The sequence below is a fragment of the Schistocerca gregaria genome, chromosome 8 (genome assembly GCF_023897955.1).
Source record: "Schistocerca gregaria isolate iqSchGreg1 chromosome 8, iqSchGreg1.2, whole genome shotgun sequence".
Taxonomy (NCBI): Eukaryota; Metazoa; Arthropoda; class Insecta; order Orthoptera; family Acrididae; genus Schistocerca; species Schistocerca gregaria.
In genome coordinates this window covers 508,363,857-508,382,477 of record NC_064927.1, presented here as the reverse complement: position 1 = coordinate 508,382,477, position 18,621 = coordinate 508,363,857, and the positions used below count along the sequence as shown (strand labels likewise).

General features: G+C 46.2%; 1 protein-coding gene across 2 annotated transcripts in view; it reads left to right on the top strand.

Moving 5' to 3' along the window:
* The window catches only part of LOC126283977 (glucose dehydrogenase [FAD, quinone]), a 137,381-nt gene that overhangs the window by 107,592 nt on the left and 11,168 nt on the right, over positions 1-18,621 (top strand). For both annotated transcript variants that reach the window (XM_049982438.1, XM_049982437.1), the window contains 2 exons: positions 4,847-5,110; positions 13,588-14,070. In XM_049982438.1, coding sequence (XP_049838395.1) covers positions 4,847-5,110; positions 13,588-14,070 — 747 coding nt within the window. The remainder of the gene's footprint in view (positions 1-4,846; positions 5,111-13,587; positions 14,071-18,621) is intronic.

Below are 18,621 nucleotides of genomic sequence, written 5' to 3'. Positions count from 1 at the left end.
ATCGACATAGTGTGGACGTTGTTCACGGAAATGTCGTTAGTCTTATCGTATAAAGGATGCATGATCACCGGCAACTTTCTACAGAGTAACAGCATTTGTGATACTGAGGTGAGTGTGTTTTTCTGAAATATGATGCAGTGTTCCATCGGACATGCATGCCCGCATGTTTGTGTCTGGCCGTGGGGCCCGCTGGGGCAGCCAAATGGTAAGTCGATCAGTCGCAATAAACGGGAAATGCGGTTTCGAGTCCCGTTCCGGCAGAAACTTTCATTGTCGTTACTCCATTATACAGCTGATGGTTGTCCACATTCGCAACTGCGAATACATTTCATGTAATTGCATTTACTTTGGTTTCTTAGCTCCCAGTTACCTTCGTATCTGTATTGCACTGAAATTATATACATAGCAGTCGAAGTGACGACGGTACACAGTGTGTATCTTGTTTGGAAACAAACTTATTCCATCTGTTGACGGTACCAACAGTAATGTCCGCTTTGGTCTTGGCCGTCAAGCCTGCATTCAGTTCTGCTCGGTTCTGTGTCAGCTTTGTTTTTACGGCAGCGTCAGTTTTGCCTTAACAGTGATGGCGTTGCTGACAGAGAGTTGGGCGACACGCTCCTCGTGTGTGGGTTTACTGAATGCAATTTAAGGCTGTCACAATTGCGCTATTTTGAGCTGTACCGCAGCGACAGCAACCATGTCACTCCACGTTTGCATCTGAGGGTACTGCTTCTACATCTACATCAGTAATCCGGAATCCACTGATGGTATGTGGTGGAGATAACTTCTGGTACCACTAAATGATCCCCCCCCCCTCTCCCCCTTCCATGCCCATGCACGAATGGCACGTGGGAAGAATGACCATCGGTAGGACGCTGTGTTAGCTCCAATTTCTCGAATTTTCTCGCTGTGCTCATTTCTCGAGAGAGAGGTTATGTTACTCTGTGTTCTACTTTATGGTGACTGCACGTTACAGAGGTTTTCACGGTCCTAGCGTTATTTTCACAAAAACAAAACAAAAGCAGTTGGTGGAGTAAATCAAGTAGATCATAACGACGCCATTATTCTGTATGGAACCAGGGATCCCTTACAACCAGGCAGGCCGATGTGACCGAGCGGTTCTAGGCGCTTGAGTCTGGAACGCCGTGACCGCTACGGTCGCGCCGGCCGAAGTGGCCGATCGGTTCTAGGCGCTACAGTTTGGAACCGCGCGACCGCTACGGTCGCAGGTTCGAATCCTGTCTGGGGTATGGATGTGTGTGATGTCCTTAGGTTCGTTAGGTTTAAATAGTTCTAAGTTCTATGGGACTGATGACCTCAGATGTTAAGTCCCATAGTGCTCAGAGTCATTTGAACTATTTTGAACCTTGTACCAAAATACAGTGATGAGCCGAAACATTATGACCACCTTCCTGATAGCTTATCTGCCCGCCTTTTGAACGAAATACATCACTGATTCTGCGTATCAGGGATCTAACAGTTTGTTGGTAGCTTTGTGGAGGGAGGTATGCGGCATTAGATGTGAACGCACAGGTCATGTAATTCGCGCAAACAACGCGCCGCTAATTTGCCTAGGCAGTGATGACGCCCGGTAGCTTCCCAGACAGGTTCCACAGGATTTAAGATCAGGCTAATGTGCTGTTCGAGACAGTAACTTGGGTTCACTATAATGCTCCATAAACCACTGTAGCACGGCTGTGACTCCGAGACAAGGACAATGGTTTATGACATCGCCGTCGGGGAAGAAATCAGGCATGGAGGGCTGCAGGTGGTTCGCAGCTGTGACCGTGTCTTCGATTACTACCGCAGCTCCCATGCAAGCACAGGAGGAGGTCTCCCACAGCAAATACTACTGCCGCCAGCCTGCGTCGGTGGCGTGCTGCACGTTTCGATGACGGCGTTTGTGGAGACGACCACCGACCGAGTGTGGCGAGGATGTGGTGCACTCGAAGAGCCGACAAGTTGCCACTGATCGACAGTCGAATCTCGATGGTTCCGTGCCCACTGCAATCGTAACTGACGACGCCGCTTGGGTCAACATGTGAACACGCAGAGGCCGTCTGCTGCGCAGCTCTAACAGTGTACGATGAACTTTGCACTCTGAAACACTTGTGCGTGCACCAACGCTGTGCTCTTTCGGCAGAGATGCCACAGATCACTATCTGCCCTATCTTACAGGGCAGACCAGCCTCCGAACCCCACGTTCTGTGAAGAGTCGTTGACGTACAAGCATTCAGCGCTTAACACTAGTTTCACTGTCCTTGTACCTCTCGTTCACAGGATCCGCGCAGTGACACTATGGCCTCGGCCAGTTCGCTGGTCCGAACGGACGTCTGCATTCGCGGCCGTCACCTTCGCTAGGGTGGTCCCCGTCCGTGTCGGCTCCGCCTGCAAGTGCTCGCCACGTCACCAGGAGGCAGCCAACGTCGACGTTGGCTGTGCTCATAATGTTTAGAGTTATCACCGTACTCCAAAAATATCTCCGTACAGCATCCAAAATTTAGTCCGTGCATCTCTGGTTCAGCATCTATAAATCTTCCATTAATTCTTTAGCTCTGGAAGCAGTCTAAATCTTCGTTTAATTCTTTAGCTCTGGCAGCAGACTACATTATAGAAACTCATGTCCACCTACTGCGGAAAACAACCGTTGTTTATAATTGCCCAAATATGTTTCAGGACCTTGCTGCATTACCAGTGATTAATTTCACAAACATCTCATTTTGTACATTTTCGATTCTGCAGGATCATATTTACGTTATCGTCATTTTGATGTGCAGCTCCTTGTATTGGCCGTGTTTGCAGTTAAAAAATATTTTGGATTTGAGGTCCGCCAGTTATGCAAAACACCGTTTTTCTTTAACACCCAAACATGTTTCGGCACCACTGTGCCATCATCAGTGGGTTTCCTTTTTATTTTGCACTTTACATTTGATGAATGTGAAATTTACAGATCCCTTTTATGTTGTAACTTGTCATAGTTTTCCGTGGCCAGCACTCTCATTTCCCGCGATCATACTGTGTTTTGGCGAGGTGGAAAAGTGTTTTCATCAAAATATTTGTGATAAAACCGGCTATACTTGCGTGTGCATCACTACACGTCAACATAATGCGGGAAATGAGAGTGCTGGCCACGGAAAACTATGACAAGTTACAACATAAAAGGGATCTGTAAATTTCACATTCATCAAATGTAAAGTGCAAAATAAAAAGGAAACCCACTGATGATGGCACAGTGGTGCCGAAACATGTTTGGGTGTTAAAGAAAAACGGTGTTTTGCATAACTGGCGGACCTCAAATCCAAAATATTTTTTACGTTATCGTGTACGGGTAGTTCGTCATTTGAAACGTTATTTTGGAAATATCCGTTCTCATCTGAATATCGCTGTGTCGTGAAAATACACACATGTATACCAAATACGGTTTTGAGAATCTCCACTCGCGAGTTACCTTTTGCTTGTCACAATACAGAATCTTTCAGTTGCTGATATAGGTCTAATCCTGAAGACGTTGACAGGGCTCACACAGAACCCAACGCTGCAGAAAATAAGAACTGAACAACAGTGTCTACCGAAAATTGCATAGTGGTGCTGAAACGTGCTTCGACATTTACAAGCAGATGAACTTCCTGGTACATTAAAGCTGTTTGCTGGACTCAGGCTCGAACTCGGGTCTTTGCTTTTCGAGGGCAAATGCCCCGGCGACTGAGCTACCCCAGTACAACTCACGACCTGCCCTCACAGCTTTACTTACTTCTAAAGGTCACAAAGTTCTCCTGCGCAACTGGAAGGAGTAACACAGCTGAAAGAAAGGCTACTGCGAAGATATAGCTTAGCCACAGCCAGGAGGATGTTTAGAATGGATTTTTATTCTGAAGCAGAGAGTGTACCCATATGAAACTACAGTTGTTTGCATAACAGGTGGGCTCGGATTGCCATAATTCACTGTACAGGGCGTTACAAAAAGTTACGGCCAAATGTTCAGGAAACATTCCTCACGCACAAATAAAGAAAATATGTTATGTGGACATGTGTCCGGAAACGCTTACTTTCAATGTCAGAGCTCATTTTATTACCTCTCTTCAAATCACTTTAATCATGGAATGGAAACACACAGCAACAGAACGTACCAGCGTGACTTCAAACACTTTGTTACGGGAAATGTTCAAAATGTCCTCCGTTAGCGAGGATACGTGCATCCACCCTCCGTCGCATGGAATCCCTGATGCGCTGATACAGCCCTGGAGAATGGCATATTGCATCACAGCCGTCCACAATACGAGCACGAAGCGTCTCTTCATTTGGTACCGTGGTTGCGTAGACAAGAGCTTTCAAATGCCCCCATAAATGATAGTGAAGAGGGTGGAGATCAGGACAGCGTGGAGGTCACGGAATTCGTCCGCCTCTACCAATCCATCGGTCAGGGAACCTGTTGTTGAGAAGCGTACGAACACTTGGACTGAAATTTGCAGGAGCTCCATCGTGCATGAACCACATGTTGTGTCGTACTTGTAAAGGCACATGCTCCACTGAGCGCAGGTGGAAGAACAAACTAAAATGAGCTCTAACATGGAAGGTAAGCATTTCCGGACACATGTCCACGTAACATCTTTTCTTTATTTGTGTATCAGGAATGTTTCCTAAAAGTTTGGCCGTACCTTTTTGTAACAGCCTGTATGTATTCTTGTTGCTCAGTGGACGTTACGTTTTACTTCATGTGAAATACTGACCGCGTAGTATATTATTAATTTGAGGCTGCATTTATTTCGTACTTGATGCACCGACTGTTGCTTAAACAACGACCAGCGAGGCTGGCCGACGGTGCTGACGGCGACGGTTGTGCTCGCAGGCGGGCGTGGAGATGGGCTACGAGCACCGCGACATCAACGGCGAGCGCCAGACGGGCTTCGCGCTCTTCCAGTTCACGATGCGGCGCGGCTACCGCTGCTCCGCTGCCAAGGCGTTCCTGCGGCCGGCGCGGCTGCGGCCCAACCTGCACGTGGCGCTGCACGCGCACGCCACCCGCCTCCTGCTGGACCCCGGCAGCCGGCGCGCCTACGGCGTCGAGTTCCTGCGCGACGGCGTCCGACACACCGTGCTCGCCAGGAAGGAGGTAACACTCAAATGCCGAGGGACCAGCGCCTCCCGTCGGGTAGGCCGGCCGCCAGCTCAAAGTCTTTCGGTTTGACGCCACTTCGGCGACTTGCGCGTCGATGGCGATGGAACGATGATGGTTATGACAGCACGACACCCAGTCCCTGAGCGGAGAAAATCTCCGACCCAGACCCGAATCGAACCCGCTCCCTTAGGACTGACGTACCGTCGCGCTGATCACTCAGCTGCCGGGGCGGACAGGAAGGAGGTGGGCGCCACCGTCTGCTCCACACTTTACTTTTCTTAACTCATCGTCAGTCTTCTGGCTGGTTTGATCTCTCTCTCTCCGACTTCCTCTCTTGTGCCACCTTCTTCACCTCTCACTACCACTTCCAACCAACGTCTTCCAATTACTTGTCGGATATACTCAAATCTCAGCCTTCCACCTGCTCGTATAGCGTTACGAACAGCACGCTACCTTGCCAAGCGAGAAGGTGACTCAGATCCGAGTCGAATCTGCGCGCCGGGTTAACTGCAGTAACTTATGCTCCGGACAGTCTGATTGTGATTTTTACGCGGTTTCCCACGCTCATTTAAGTAAATACTGGGCTAGTCCCCACTTTACACTTCAGAAAATACGGTAAACAAACAATTAAAATGCATGTCACACAACGAACAAAGTTAACACAATTCACAGGCAGATGGCGAACACGACTTTCGTCCCCAGGTGACTGACATCTGCGACCATAGGAAGGGCATCCGCCCAGAAACTTAAATTAAAAACAGATGTTCCAAAACTTGAGTACAGAAGACGCTGTATTAGACGGGGTAACGCTAACGAAAATAAGAATTCAAATCCCTGTCTTCTCCTATACTTTACAGTTCCCTCCAGTACGATGAAAGACATTCTTCATGTCTTAAGCCGTGTCATAGCATCCTGACCCTTTTTCTAGGAAATCTGTAACGGTGTGATTGTCTACTGGGACCTGTGTACTCGCCAACGTTAATTAGACAACAATGTCAATATTCTTATTGCTTTTCCTAATTAACATCAGTCTAAACTTAATTTGCAGGCCAGACATTTTTCGTTCCCTGTTGATTGAAATACATGCTTCACTCAATTATAATTCATCCTAGTATTCATCCGAAACCACTCATGACAATGGGTAGAATGCTCAACATTGTATGCAGTTCAAACGAAACTCCGTCCGAAACAGGCCTCGTACGGCCCAACGCTACCGACTGCCGTGTCATCCTCAGCCCACAGGTGTCTCTAGATGCGAAAATGGAGGGGCATGTGGTCAGCACACCGCTCTCCCGGCCGTGTGTCAGTTTACGAGACCGGAGCCGCTACTTCTCAATCTAGTAGCTCCTCAGTTTGCCTCAGTGCACCCCGATTGCCAACAGCGCTCGGTAGACCGGGTGGTATGCAGTTCAAAGGTATAAATTTTTCGCGAATTAGCTGATACATTATTGAAGGAGCACTCGCTGTCATCCTTCGCTACAGGCCCCACACGAACTCGTAGTATTCGTCTCTCCCTGCACACACCGCCTGCATCCGTCAGCTTGGAAAGCCAGTGACTCACTGCCTTCACATAGGCCGTATGTCAGAGCGAGGGGAGGTAGTGACTCACACCAGACAAGCCACCTGATATGTTTCAAGTCTTTTCCAGATGTTCCTTTCTTCATCCACTCTGCGGAAGCTTTTTCATTCCTTATCACCTCAGCCCACATACTTCTGAAGATCTTTCTTTTTACTATTAAGTCTTCAATCCTCTGACTGGTTTGATACGACTCCTCTGCGTGTCAGAGTAGTAGTACCTGCAAACGACGCCCTCACTTATCTGCTGAATGTATTCCAATCTCTGGCTTCCTTTACAGTTATTTTGCTCTGCAAATAGCAAAACAGTAAATGAAGCAGGCAAAAAGGAATACAAATGTCTCAAAAATGAGATCGACAGTAAGTGCAAAATGGCTAAGCAGGGATGGCTAGAGGACAAACGTAAGGATGTAGAGGCTTATCTCACTAGGGGTAAGATAGATACTGCCTGCAGGAAAATGAAAGAGACCTTTGGGGAAAGGAGAACCACTTGTATGAATATCAGGAGCTTTCATGGAAACCCAGTTCTAAGCAAAGAAGGAAAAGTAGAAAGGTGGAAGGAGTATATAGAGGGTCTATACAAGGGCGATGTACTTGAGGACAATATTATGGAAATGGAACAGGACGTAGATGAAGATGAAATGGGAGATATGAAGCTGCGTGAAGAGTTTGACTGAGCTCTGAAGGACCTCAGTCGAAACAAGGCCCCCGGTGTAGACAACATTCCACTAGAACTACTGACAGCCTTAGGAGAGCCAGTCCTGACAAAACTCTACCATCTGGTGAGCAAGATTTATGAAACAGGCGAAATACCCTCAGACTTCAAGAAGGGTATAATAATTCCAATCCCAAAGAAAGCAGGTGTTGACAGATGTGAAAATTACCGAACTATCAGTTTAATAAGTCACAGCTGCAAAATACTGACGCGAATTCTTTACAGACAAATGGAAAAACTGATAGAAGCCAACTTCGGGGAAGATCAGTTTGGATTCCGTAGAAAAGTTGGAACACGTGAGGCAATACTGCTCTACGACTTATCTTAGAAGAAAGATTAAGGAAATGCAAACCTACGTTTCTAGCATTTGTAGACTTAGAGAAAGCTTTTGACAATGTTGACTGGAATAGTCTCTTTCAAATTCTGAAGATGGCAGGGGTAAAATACAGGGAGTGAAAGGCTATTTACAATTTGTACAGAAACCAGATGGCAGTTATTAGAGTCGAGGGGTATGAAAGGGAAGCAGTGGTTGGGAAGGGAGTGAGACAGGGTTGTAGCCTCTCCTCGATGTTATTCAATCTGTATATTGAGCAAGCAGTAAAGGAAACAAAAGAAAAGGTATTAAAATCCATGGAGAAGAAACAAAAACGTTGAAGGTTGCCGATGTCAGTGACAGCAAAGGACCTGGAAGAGCAGTTGAACTGAATGGACAGTGTCTTGAAAGGAGGATATAAGGTGAACATCAACAAAAGCAAAACGACGATAATGGAATGTAGTCAAATTAAATCGGGTGATACTGAGGGAATTAGATTAGGAAATGAGACACTTAAAGTAGTAAAGGAGTTTTGCTATTTGAGGAGGAAAATGACTCCTGATGGTCGACGTAGAGAGGATACAAAATGTAGACTGGCAATGGCAAGGAAAGCGTTTCTGAAGAAGAGAAATCTGTTAACATCGAGTATAGAGTTAAGTGTCAGGATGTCGTTTGTGAAAGTATTTGAATGGAGTGTAGCCATGTAGGGAAGTGAAACGTGGACGATAAATAGTTTCGACAAGAAGAGAATAGAAGCTTTCGAAATGTGGTGCTACAGAAGAATGCTTATGATTAGATGGGTAGATCACATAACTAATGAGGAGGTATTGAATAGAATTGGGGAGAAGAGAAATTTTTCGCACAACCTAACTAGAATAAGGGATCGGTTGGTAGGATCTCGAATTTAGTATTAGAGAGCAGCGACAAGGGCAAAAATCGTAGAGGGAGACCAAGAGATGAATACACTAAGCAGATTCAGAAGAATGTAGGTTGCAGTAGGTACTGGGAGATGAAGAAGCTTGCACAGGATAGAGTAGCATGGAGAGCTGCATCAAACTAGTCTCTGGACTGAAGACCACAGCAACAACAACAACAACAGATTTCTTTTGGCCAGGTATATCGTCTTAGTCTGTGCTAGTCGACCTTCTATGTCCTCTTTACACTGGAGAGATCATAATAACAGTTTTTCAATTACAGTCTACATTTCCTGGGAATACACATTATGTGTCTTTAATGGAGTGATTTCCATTACCTACTGCATACTTTCGTCATTGCCGAGTCTTTTGGAGGAGTCTTACATGTATAGGGAAAGACGATGTCCACCCCTTTTGACACTGCCGTGAGTGTGTGCCTCATTCCCATACTGCTGACGATTTTTACCCCGAATCTGAGCAGCGGCTGTGCTCGAACCGGAGAGCTAGAGCGTGCTCATTACTAATCATACACGCTGCTTCTACATCACATTCTTTTTAAACTAAATCTTTTATTGGACACACGGTTTTAGAAATGTTGATACATTGCTTAGGCAAGCATGAGTAAATATATACTTCAAATTATTTACATTACAAAACGAATTAACTATAATATGATGACAAATGGGCCGACAATAGTAGTGTATACTTCGTATCCACAGGAGCATATCTCATTGGACAACAAAATTTTTTTTAGTTCTTCTTGCAGAACATTTTTATGCTACTGTATGATTAATATATTGTAATATTGTATATTTCACGCCTATTACACAAAATGAATAATTGTATTTGTTGCATTGATATTAGAATTTTTTGTACATGAAAGTGATGTGTCCAATTTTTATTTATTAAACAGTATTCATATGAAATTAACTTTAGACGCAACAGATATAATTACCTTACCTCACACTTCAAAAGTAATAATAATGAAAATAAAAATCGAAGTTACTTGAAACAATGGTTTGTCCCTGTTACATTGTCGTATATGGTCTCAAAACAGTCTGTATTGTAAGCCTCTTCCCTTCGTAACGTTACATGATATTTCCAGCAATCTTATTCCACGACTTGATCGTATTACAGACTCTAATTCATACTCGTCATCGTACTTTTATCTTTATTAACCTGTCTTGAGTATCACACATAATTGAACACTGACGTTCCATATCTGTTTTCTAGACGAGATTTAAGGCTGCAAATCTGCAATCACAAACAGCCCGTAAATTCCCGTACATGTGTGGCTTTTATTTTGGGTGGAAAAAAATGTCCAGTGTTCATCAAGCCAGGCAAGTGCATTCTGTTCCCGAGGATGACTGGTCGAGAGGACTAAATGTTCAAAATACAGTCGTGGAACGGCTCGGCGGCCGCGAAACCGAGGAGTCGGCCGGCAGCCCTGGTAGAGTGCGGCGGTCCTTTGCCCTACGGCCCTTCTGGGTACAGGCGATGTTCTGAAGTTCTCATATAACTGTTTCCCAACTGACTTTCGACTGTATTCCTGTTCGGGGATCGTGAAAACTTATTTTTTTCCCTTTAAGATAAGTATCGACCCACGCTGAAACACCATATCAGTAACTAGCGTAGCGACCACGCCTGCACAGGCGGAAATGCAGGTGCTGGTTCTGGCATCGGGTCGATCGCACAGATGGCGAATGCTGTCCTGGGATACGTTACGTCACTCCTGCTCGGCCTCTTCACGTAGTTCTGTAAGAGTTGTTAGTTGACGAATCGCACGAGTCACTTCTCGTCCCATCATATCCCACACATGCTCTATTGGCGGTAAGTCAGGGATTGTGATGGTCAGGGAATGCAAGTCTTGCAAAGCACGTTGAGTTCGTGGGCAGTGTGTGGGCGAGCATTATTCTACTGGAAGAACTCAGCACCCGCCTGTTGCAAGAACGGCAGAAGAATGAGTCCAACAACTTTCTGCACGTACCGAGCACTGGTTAGCGTCCCCTCCAGACACAGCAAAAGGTGAACGAGAGGTGTAGCTTACCGCAACTTAGATCATAACGGGCCAATGTGTCTCAGACGAATGCACTGTACATCTGCAACCAGGTCTACATCGCACGCGCAAAACAACGATCACTTGCATGTAGGCAGAATCTGCTTCTGTCGCTGAAGCTCACGGCCCGCCATTTCACGGTCCAAGTGATCCTCTGACGGCACCAGCCAAGCCGTGCAAGTCGATGCTGTGGCTAGAGGCGCGCATGCCCCTGCTGAAGCTGATAACCACCTGGTCCGGGTTGACACGTCTGGACTCACAACCCCTGTCATCTGTGCTGTGGCATCTGACCTGGCGGGCGCCCGTGCTGTGTGGACCTCCGTAACTCCGTCTACGGGTGTGAGAATGTTCACGTCACCCCTGGTACCAGCGTCGTTGCGCAACTGACGCTGCACCTCCAACTTGCGCATCAGTTCTCCAAATGGATCATCCCGCCACTCGGAAAGCCACAATTTGACTCTTTCAAATTGTATCAGTTGGCTGTACTGGCACCGCACTGAGTCTCCTGCTTGAGAGCATCCCCTTATGAAAGAGTACACACAGATGAGGCTCTGGTAGACGTGCCCCTACGTTATCTGTTGGCAGATGACGCTCAAACCATTATCAGTACATATACTATCCCCGAGGTGGCATATGTCGTTAGAATCAAAACGACATCGTCATTTTCAATTGTTCTAATTTTTTCCGGCAGTGTATAACTCCTGCTTTGATCAAGGCTTTTCTGAACTTCGAGCCCAATTACACGGAGACTAATCGGCGTTTCAGATGCTATACTAACCAGGATGGCTAAATGGTTCGAATGGCTCTGAGCACTATGGGACCTAACATCTATGGTCATCAGTCCCCTAGAACTTAGAACTACTTAAACCTAACAACCCAAGGACGACACACAACACCCAGCCATCACGAGGCAGAGAAAATCCCTGACCCCGCCGGGAATCGAACCCGGGCACCCGGGCGCGGGAAGCGAGAACGCCACCGCACGACCACGAGATGCGGGCAACTAACCAGGACAATAATTGAAACTCAAGTCAGTGGTGGCTATTTACCCAACTTCCGCAATTAATTCACAGACGGCTCATTATTCGGGGGATGTTGACTTGAATGTTTTTGCTCGTATACTTTCACAAGTGTCACTTTTCGCCAATAATTCCGATACACCCCGTAAACAAATAGTCTCTTGAGCGCCTCTGGCGCCCTATGACAAATTCTGTCATTTGCATCTTAATCCTTTATACCACACTTTCTATAAATGAACATTAATAATTTTTTTTATGTGCACGTTTGGTCAAGAAATATGGGGAAAATGGTTAAAAAATATTTCCCTTAATTGTTTTGAAGAATAATTTTTCTGTCAGTTTGTATATATGCGAAACTTTGTGTACGTGGTCACATCTACCGACATCCAAACATAAATGTATTAAATAAAGACCTTATAATAATAAACAAAAGGTTATCGTAAAAAAGTATAAGAAATAAAGTGCCTGGCGTTTACAATAAACTGTTCCGACAGTACAAATTAGCGTATTCAATCAGATGTGGAATTAACAGGAGCAATTTTTATCTTTATTCTACCAGAAGCTCCTTTTGCATTTTTCGCAGGTAACATACGTACTATCGTTTGAAGTTTGGAACTTACATCTCGTTCTCTTCTTGTTCCCAAGAGGCCGATACTTACAAATACATCAGAACTATTATGTGCTAAATAGGATGTTTCAAGCACCAAAGATACTAAAATGTGATCACCCTTTATCATTTTACGTACTCTAATTCAGAACATAAAATAATCACCACACACAGAGGGTATCATGTGCCAGACCAGCGAACGTATGTACGATGACAAAGGATGTCACGTTATGTCGAATTTGGTGCACACTGGTGGCAGATTCTTTTTCCCCGTATAGTGTCACGTCTTTGTATATAAGCAATACAATCGGCTTTGTTAAGTTCTGACCGACAGCAGAGAAAATCTAGTTCAAACTCAGCGCACTCGATCCAGGGGCAAGCTGGTTCGAATCCTGGTGATACAATCGGCTTTGTTAAGCTCTGACCGACAGCAAAGAAAATCTAGTTCAAACTCAGTGCACTCGATCCGGGGGCAATCTGGTTCGAATCCTGGTGCTGGAAAAAATGTTCACTGTCGGAATTTGGCCTGCAACGAGAGGAGAGGAGTGGCGTAAAGTCCATAATCACCAGACTTTGCACCAATATCCTAGTTTAAATACAAAAAACGTCTCCGAAGTGTCTGATGAAGTGTGGACATGAGATACTGTTGATGGAGTCCTTCTGTCAAATGGCGACGTAAGCTTGCCGGTCCCGTTAGTTGCTCTTCGCGAGGAGTCGACTGTCTGCTGGCAGGGGTTTCACTGCGTACCTTCTCTTACCATCATCATCATCATCATCATCATCATCATCATAGAAGACAGACGTTACACTACACTACAGATACACACACACACACACACACACAATACATGTATTTAGGTTACAACCTTCTTAATGGAACATAAGGCAAATAATGTAACAAAAAACCTTGGCAGATGTGCAAAGTAAGGAAGTGACGTGTTATACCGGCCTTGTGCAGAGATTGTAAGTGGAAGATGCTAAAAGCTAGTTGGACTATTTTTACGAATTGTCATTGGGTCAAGAATGGTGGCTGGATTTCGAAATATCTCTTAGAGTAGTTAGATAGATAGAAGGATTTTAACTGTCTATTTTGGATTAGTGTGAAGTTTAAAGCTGTCAGGGGTCAGAGGGAGACTGACGACTCTTATTTACACTGATTTAACTGTGCGGCGCTGCAGAGAGCTCGTCCAGATCGGTGAATGAAAGTGACGAAAGTTCCGGGTGCGAGCCGAAGGAGCGCTGTAGCACGGCCGCACGGCCGCCTGTGCGCAGGTGATCCTGGCGGCGGGCGCCATCAACTCGCCGCAGCTGCTGATGCTGTCGGGGATCGGCCCCGCGGACCACCTGCGCTCGCTGGGCATCCCCGTCGTGCATCACTCGCCGGGCGTGGGCGAGAACCTCATGGACCACATCGCGGTGGGCGGGCTCGTCTTCCCCGTGGACTACCCCGTGTCCGTGGTGGTGGACCGCGTCATGAACCTGAACGCGGCGCTGCGCTACGCCGTGCTCGGCCAGGGCCCGCTCACCTCCAGCGTAGGGCTCGAGGCGGTCGGCTTCGTCAGCACCAAGTTCGCCAACCGCTCGGACGACTGGCCCGACATCGAGTTCATGCTCGCCTCGAGCAGCACGCCGTCCGACGGCGGCACGCAGGCGCGCAAGGCGCACGGCATCACGCAGCGCTTCTACGACGAGATGTTCGGCGCCGTCACCGGCAAGGACATGTACGGCGTCTTCCCCATGATCCTCAGGCCCAAGGTACGCCCCTAGCCGGACGGCCACGCACCGACACTCTGGCCGAGCGATCTACTCGCGTACGGCATTTAGCAAAATGTTGTTTAGTTTAGTTCGATTATTTAAACCTTCCGTGCGATTTACCGCTATGATGATGAACGAATGAGTTTTGCGATCATATACACACTCTCAGTGAAAATATGGCAACATACTGGGTCATTTTTTTAAAATACAGGATGTTTATAAATTAGCTATACAAAGTAACCCTCAACTGTAAAATGCCTAAATACAGAAATGTTTGGTATAGCACTGAATCTTCAAGTCTTATTTCCTCCCAACACTGTTAGTTACCGACGTTCCCGCTAGGTGGCACGGGTGACTGAGTTATTCCAACAGACATCACGGTGTCGTATAAAGGCACAGAGCTTGAGCAGGGTTGTTTATGGTTTCGTAAATCCAAATCTGCCACTACAGTTCAGACACTAAATATCGCAGACCATCACCACAGAGACAAACTGTTATTAACTGTTGCAATCGTTTCGCTGAACTGCCTGTGTATCACAGAGGACGCTGGGCCAGGTTGGCCAACAGTCTATTACGGAGCAATTGAACAAGTTCAGCAATCTTAAATTCGTTGTCTGTGTACTTCAAAGAGACGTGCCAGCTTAAAATTGAATATGTCCAGCGTTACAGTGTGGCAGATACAATGGAAACGCCCGTTTCCCAAACTGTAGTTGCAATTTCTGAGAGAAAGTGACCAACAAAAAGGAGTCAAGTTTTGTGCATAAATGGTTAACAAGCCACCTTTCATCCTGTGGTAAAGTGAATCGGCAATAGGGGATGAGCGTAAGCCACGTCACGTAATCGAATATGTACTGGTCTTACCTAAATTAAATTTTATTTATTTTATTTTATTTTATTTTCGCGGTGGAACCTGTAACAAGATTTACAGTCCTTTCTTTTTTGCCGAGTCACCTGCAACTGGCATACCGTACCTATACATTCCTGAACATTATCTAATGCCTCAAGTACAGCAGCATATGAGAACACAATTTATTTTCCAGCAAGATGGCGCACCACCGCATTATGATCGTCATGTTGTCGCTTATCTCAGTAGTAATGTCGCGACTTGCATCCGACAATCCTGGCCCCCACGATCACCTGGTTTAACACAAAGGCATTTCTGTGTATGGGGTTGCATTAAACACACAGTGTTTGTTCGTCCCCTCCAGTGGAACGCCCACGGGCTGCAACAACGGATAATACAAGTAGCTGCCAACACACATCGGGACTTGTTTCATAGGATTTGGAAGGAAAGACATTACGGATGCGACAGTTGCCGTGTTATGAAAGGTATCCATACTGAACATTCGTAAACAGAACTCGAAGATATACTGCATTCAGTGCTGTATCGAACACTTCTGTAAGTTATTTACCTTTTTCACCATTAAAGGTTACTTTTGTTTAACTAGTTTACAAACACCCGATATCTCTCTCTCTCTCTCTCTCTCTCTCTCTCTCTCTCTCTAACACATAACAAGTACACACCATATTATTACACACTAAAATTTTTCTGTAGAGGGGAAGGAAGCTTCAGCAAATATACACTCCTGGAAATTGAAATAAGAACACCGTGAATTCATTGTCCCAGGAAGGGGAAACTTTATTGACACATTCCTGGGGTCAGATACATCACATGATCACACTAACAGAACCACAGGCACATAGACACAGGCAACAGAGCATGCACAATGTCGGCATTAGTACAGTGTATATCCACCTTTCGCAGCAATGCAGGCTGCTATTCTCCCATGGAGACGATCGTAGAGATGCTGGATGTAGTCCTGTGGAACGGCTTGCCATGCCATTTCCACCTGGCGCCTCAGTTTGACCAGCGTTCGTGCTGGACATGCAGACCGCGTGAGACGACGCTTCATCCAGTCCCAAACATGCTCAATGGGGGACAGATCCGGAGATCTTGCTGGCCAGGGTAGTTGACTTACACCTTCTAGACCACGTTGGGTGTCACGGGATACATGCGGGCGTGCATTGTCCTGTTGGAACAGCAAGTTCCCTTGACGGTCTAAGAATGGTAGAACGATGGGTTCGATGACGGTTTGGATGTACCGTGCACTATTCAGTGTCCCCTCGATGATCACCAGAGGTGTACGTCCAGTGTAGAAGATCGCTCGCCACACCATGATGCCGGGTGTTGGCCCTGTGTGCCTCGGTCGTATGCAGTCCTGATTGTGGCGCTCACCTGCACGGCGCCAAACACGCAAACGACCATCATTGGCACCAAGGCAGAAGCGACTTTCATCGCTGAAGACGACACGTCTCCATTCGTCCCTCCTTTCACGCCTGTCGCGACACCACTGGAGGCGGGCTGCACGATGTTGGGGCGTGAGCGGAAGACGGCCTAACGGTGTGCGGGACCGTAGCCCAGCTTCATGGAGACGGTTGCGAATGGTCCTCGCCGATACCCCAGGAGCAACAGTGTCCCTAATTTGCTGGGAAGTGGCGGTGCGGTCCCCTACGGCACTGCGTAGGATCCTACGGTCTTGGCGTGCATCCGTGCGTCGCTGCGGTCCGGTCCCAGGTCGACGGGCACGTGCACCTTCCGCCGACCACTGGCGACAACATCGATGTACTGTGGAGACCTCACGCCCCACGTGTTGAGCAATTCGGCGGTTCGTCCACCCGGCCTCCCGGATGCCCACTATACGCCCTCGCTCAAAGTCCGTCAACTGCACATACGGTTCACGTCCACGCTGTCGCGGCATGCTACCAGTGTTAAAGACTGCGATGGAGCTCCGTATGCCACGGCAAACTGGCTGACACTGACGGCGGCGGTGCACAAATGCTGCGTAGCTAGCGCCATTCGACGGCCAACACCGCGGTCCCTGGTGTGTCCGCTGTGCCGTGCGTGTGATCATTGCTTGTACAGCCCTCTCGCAGTGTCCGGAGCAAGTATGGTGGGTCTGACACACCGGTGTCAATGTGTTCTTTTTTCCTTTTCCAGGAGTGTATTTTCTGTTTGTCTTAATTTTATCATATATTAAATCTATACATCACTGGGTGTAGGTTGAACATTTTTATGACTGAATACCTCACTCCTTTCTGTGTCACACTAAGACCGAGCGATGGATTGCGCAAGTGATTTCTCTTGATTATATTTATTAATGTTGCTGTTTTTTTCAAAGTGTCATTGATTCCAGAATGAGATTTTCACTCTGTAGCGGAGTGTGCGCTGATATAATTGATTGCTGTCAAGAAATTTCACAAGGGAGTAAATGTATTGTGCGACAGCTGTCATTGTGTCCAACTGTTTAGATAACTGCCTACAATAGGTTAAAGAGTGGACACCGCATATTTTCGTTACGAATTTTACCTGCTTCTGTGAAACTAAAACCTTTTTTCTGCAGTGAAGAGATACCCCAAAATATACTTTCATGCGACAATGGTTAAATGGAAAGTATGTCGAATTCTGGACATTTTAGCCTCCAAAATCTGATATTATCGGTAACGAGAAAGCTGGAGAGCTTAGATATCTAAGAAGAGCTTTAAAAGTGTCTTCCAACTCAGCTGCTCATTAATATAATCATCTAAGAATTTGATTATTCTCTTTCATTTGCTGATTTAGCCTCATGTATTATTTCTAATCAAGCGACCAGCCCTTCTGCAGTGCATAATTACATGTATTGCGCGTCATCTAAGTTAAATAACAGTCTATTGGCAGAGGATCAAGCTTTAATTTAAAAGGAACATTTCCATTTTAAGAGTTTATGTTTTCCTATTAGGCTTGATTACAATATTTGTATCGACAGCAAAAAGAAGTATTTCTGCTTCTTGTGTACACGATTGGAGATGATTCACACGTGTATGTAACAATAACAAGATCAGATCCAGTATCTGTCACAGTGGTACACCTACTGGTTTTATTTTTCCTTAGCCTACTCTCTGTTCGGGTCGCCAGCTATAAGTCTGCTTTGACATTGCTCGTTATTTCTACCGCTCGTCTGTTATCTTCCATCAACAACAATTTGTTTTATACTGGGTGTAACAAAACGTCTTCCTAGCACGTTATTCGTGTGAAATACAAAGGAAACGAACGTGACAGAGTATCAAGAGAACAGGAAGCATCAACTTTTCAATGATCACCATGGTCCTGACGAGGACGTAATTGATTGGTAATATCGATGTGCACACAAATACGGGGCCCATCTCACAATATCTGAGCATTGTATCCGGACATTGGTACGTCACGTGTCCAAGATTCTCCTTTATGATGGCCTGAATGGCGGTAGGGACTCTTTCAGGGCGTCGTCTGAATGCCTGTGGAGGAATGAGAGCCCATTCTTCCTCTGATGCCGAAAGCAAAGAACGTAGGGAATGGCACGGTAGGGTCTGGAGTGAAGGAGATGTTATAATTCTTCCAAAAGTGTTTCACTGGCTTCAGGACGGGACTCTGGGCAAGCAATGCTGAACGGTCCCTGTCTGTCACTGCATGAGGTCTGTTTTAGTTATGGTTGTTTCCTCCCGTTTCCACTTCACAATCACATGACCAACAGTCTA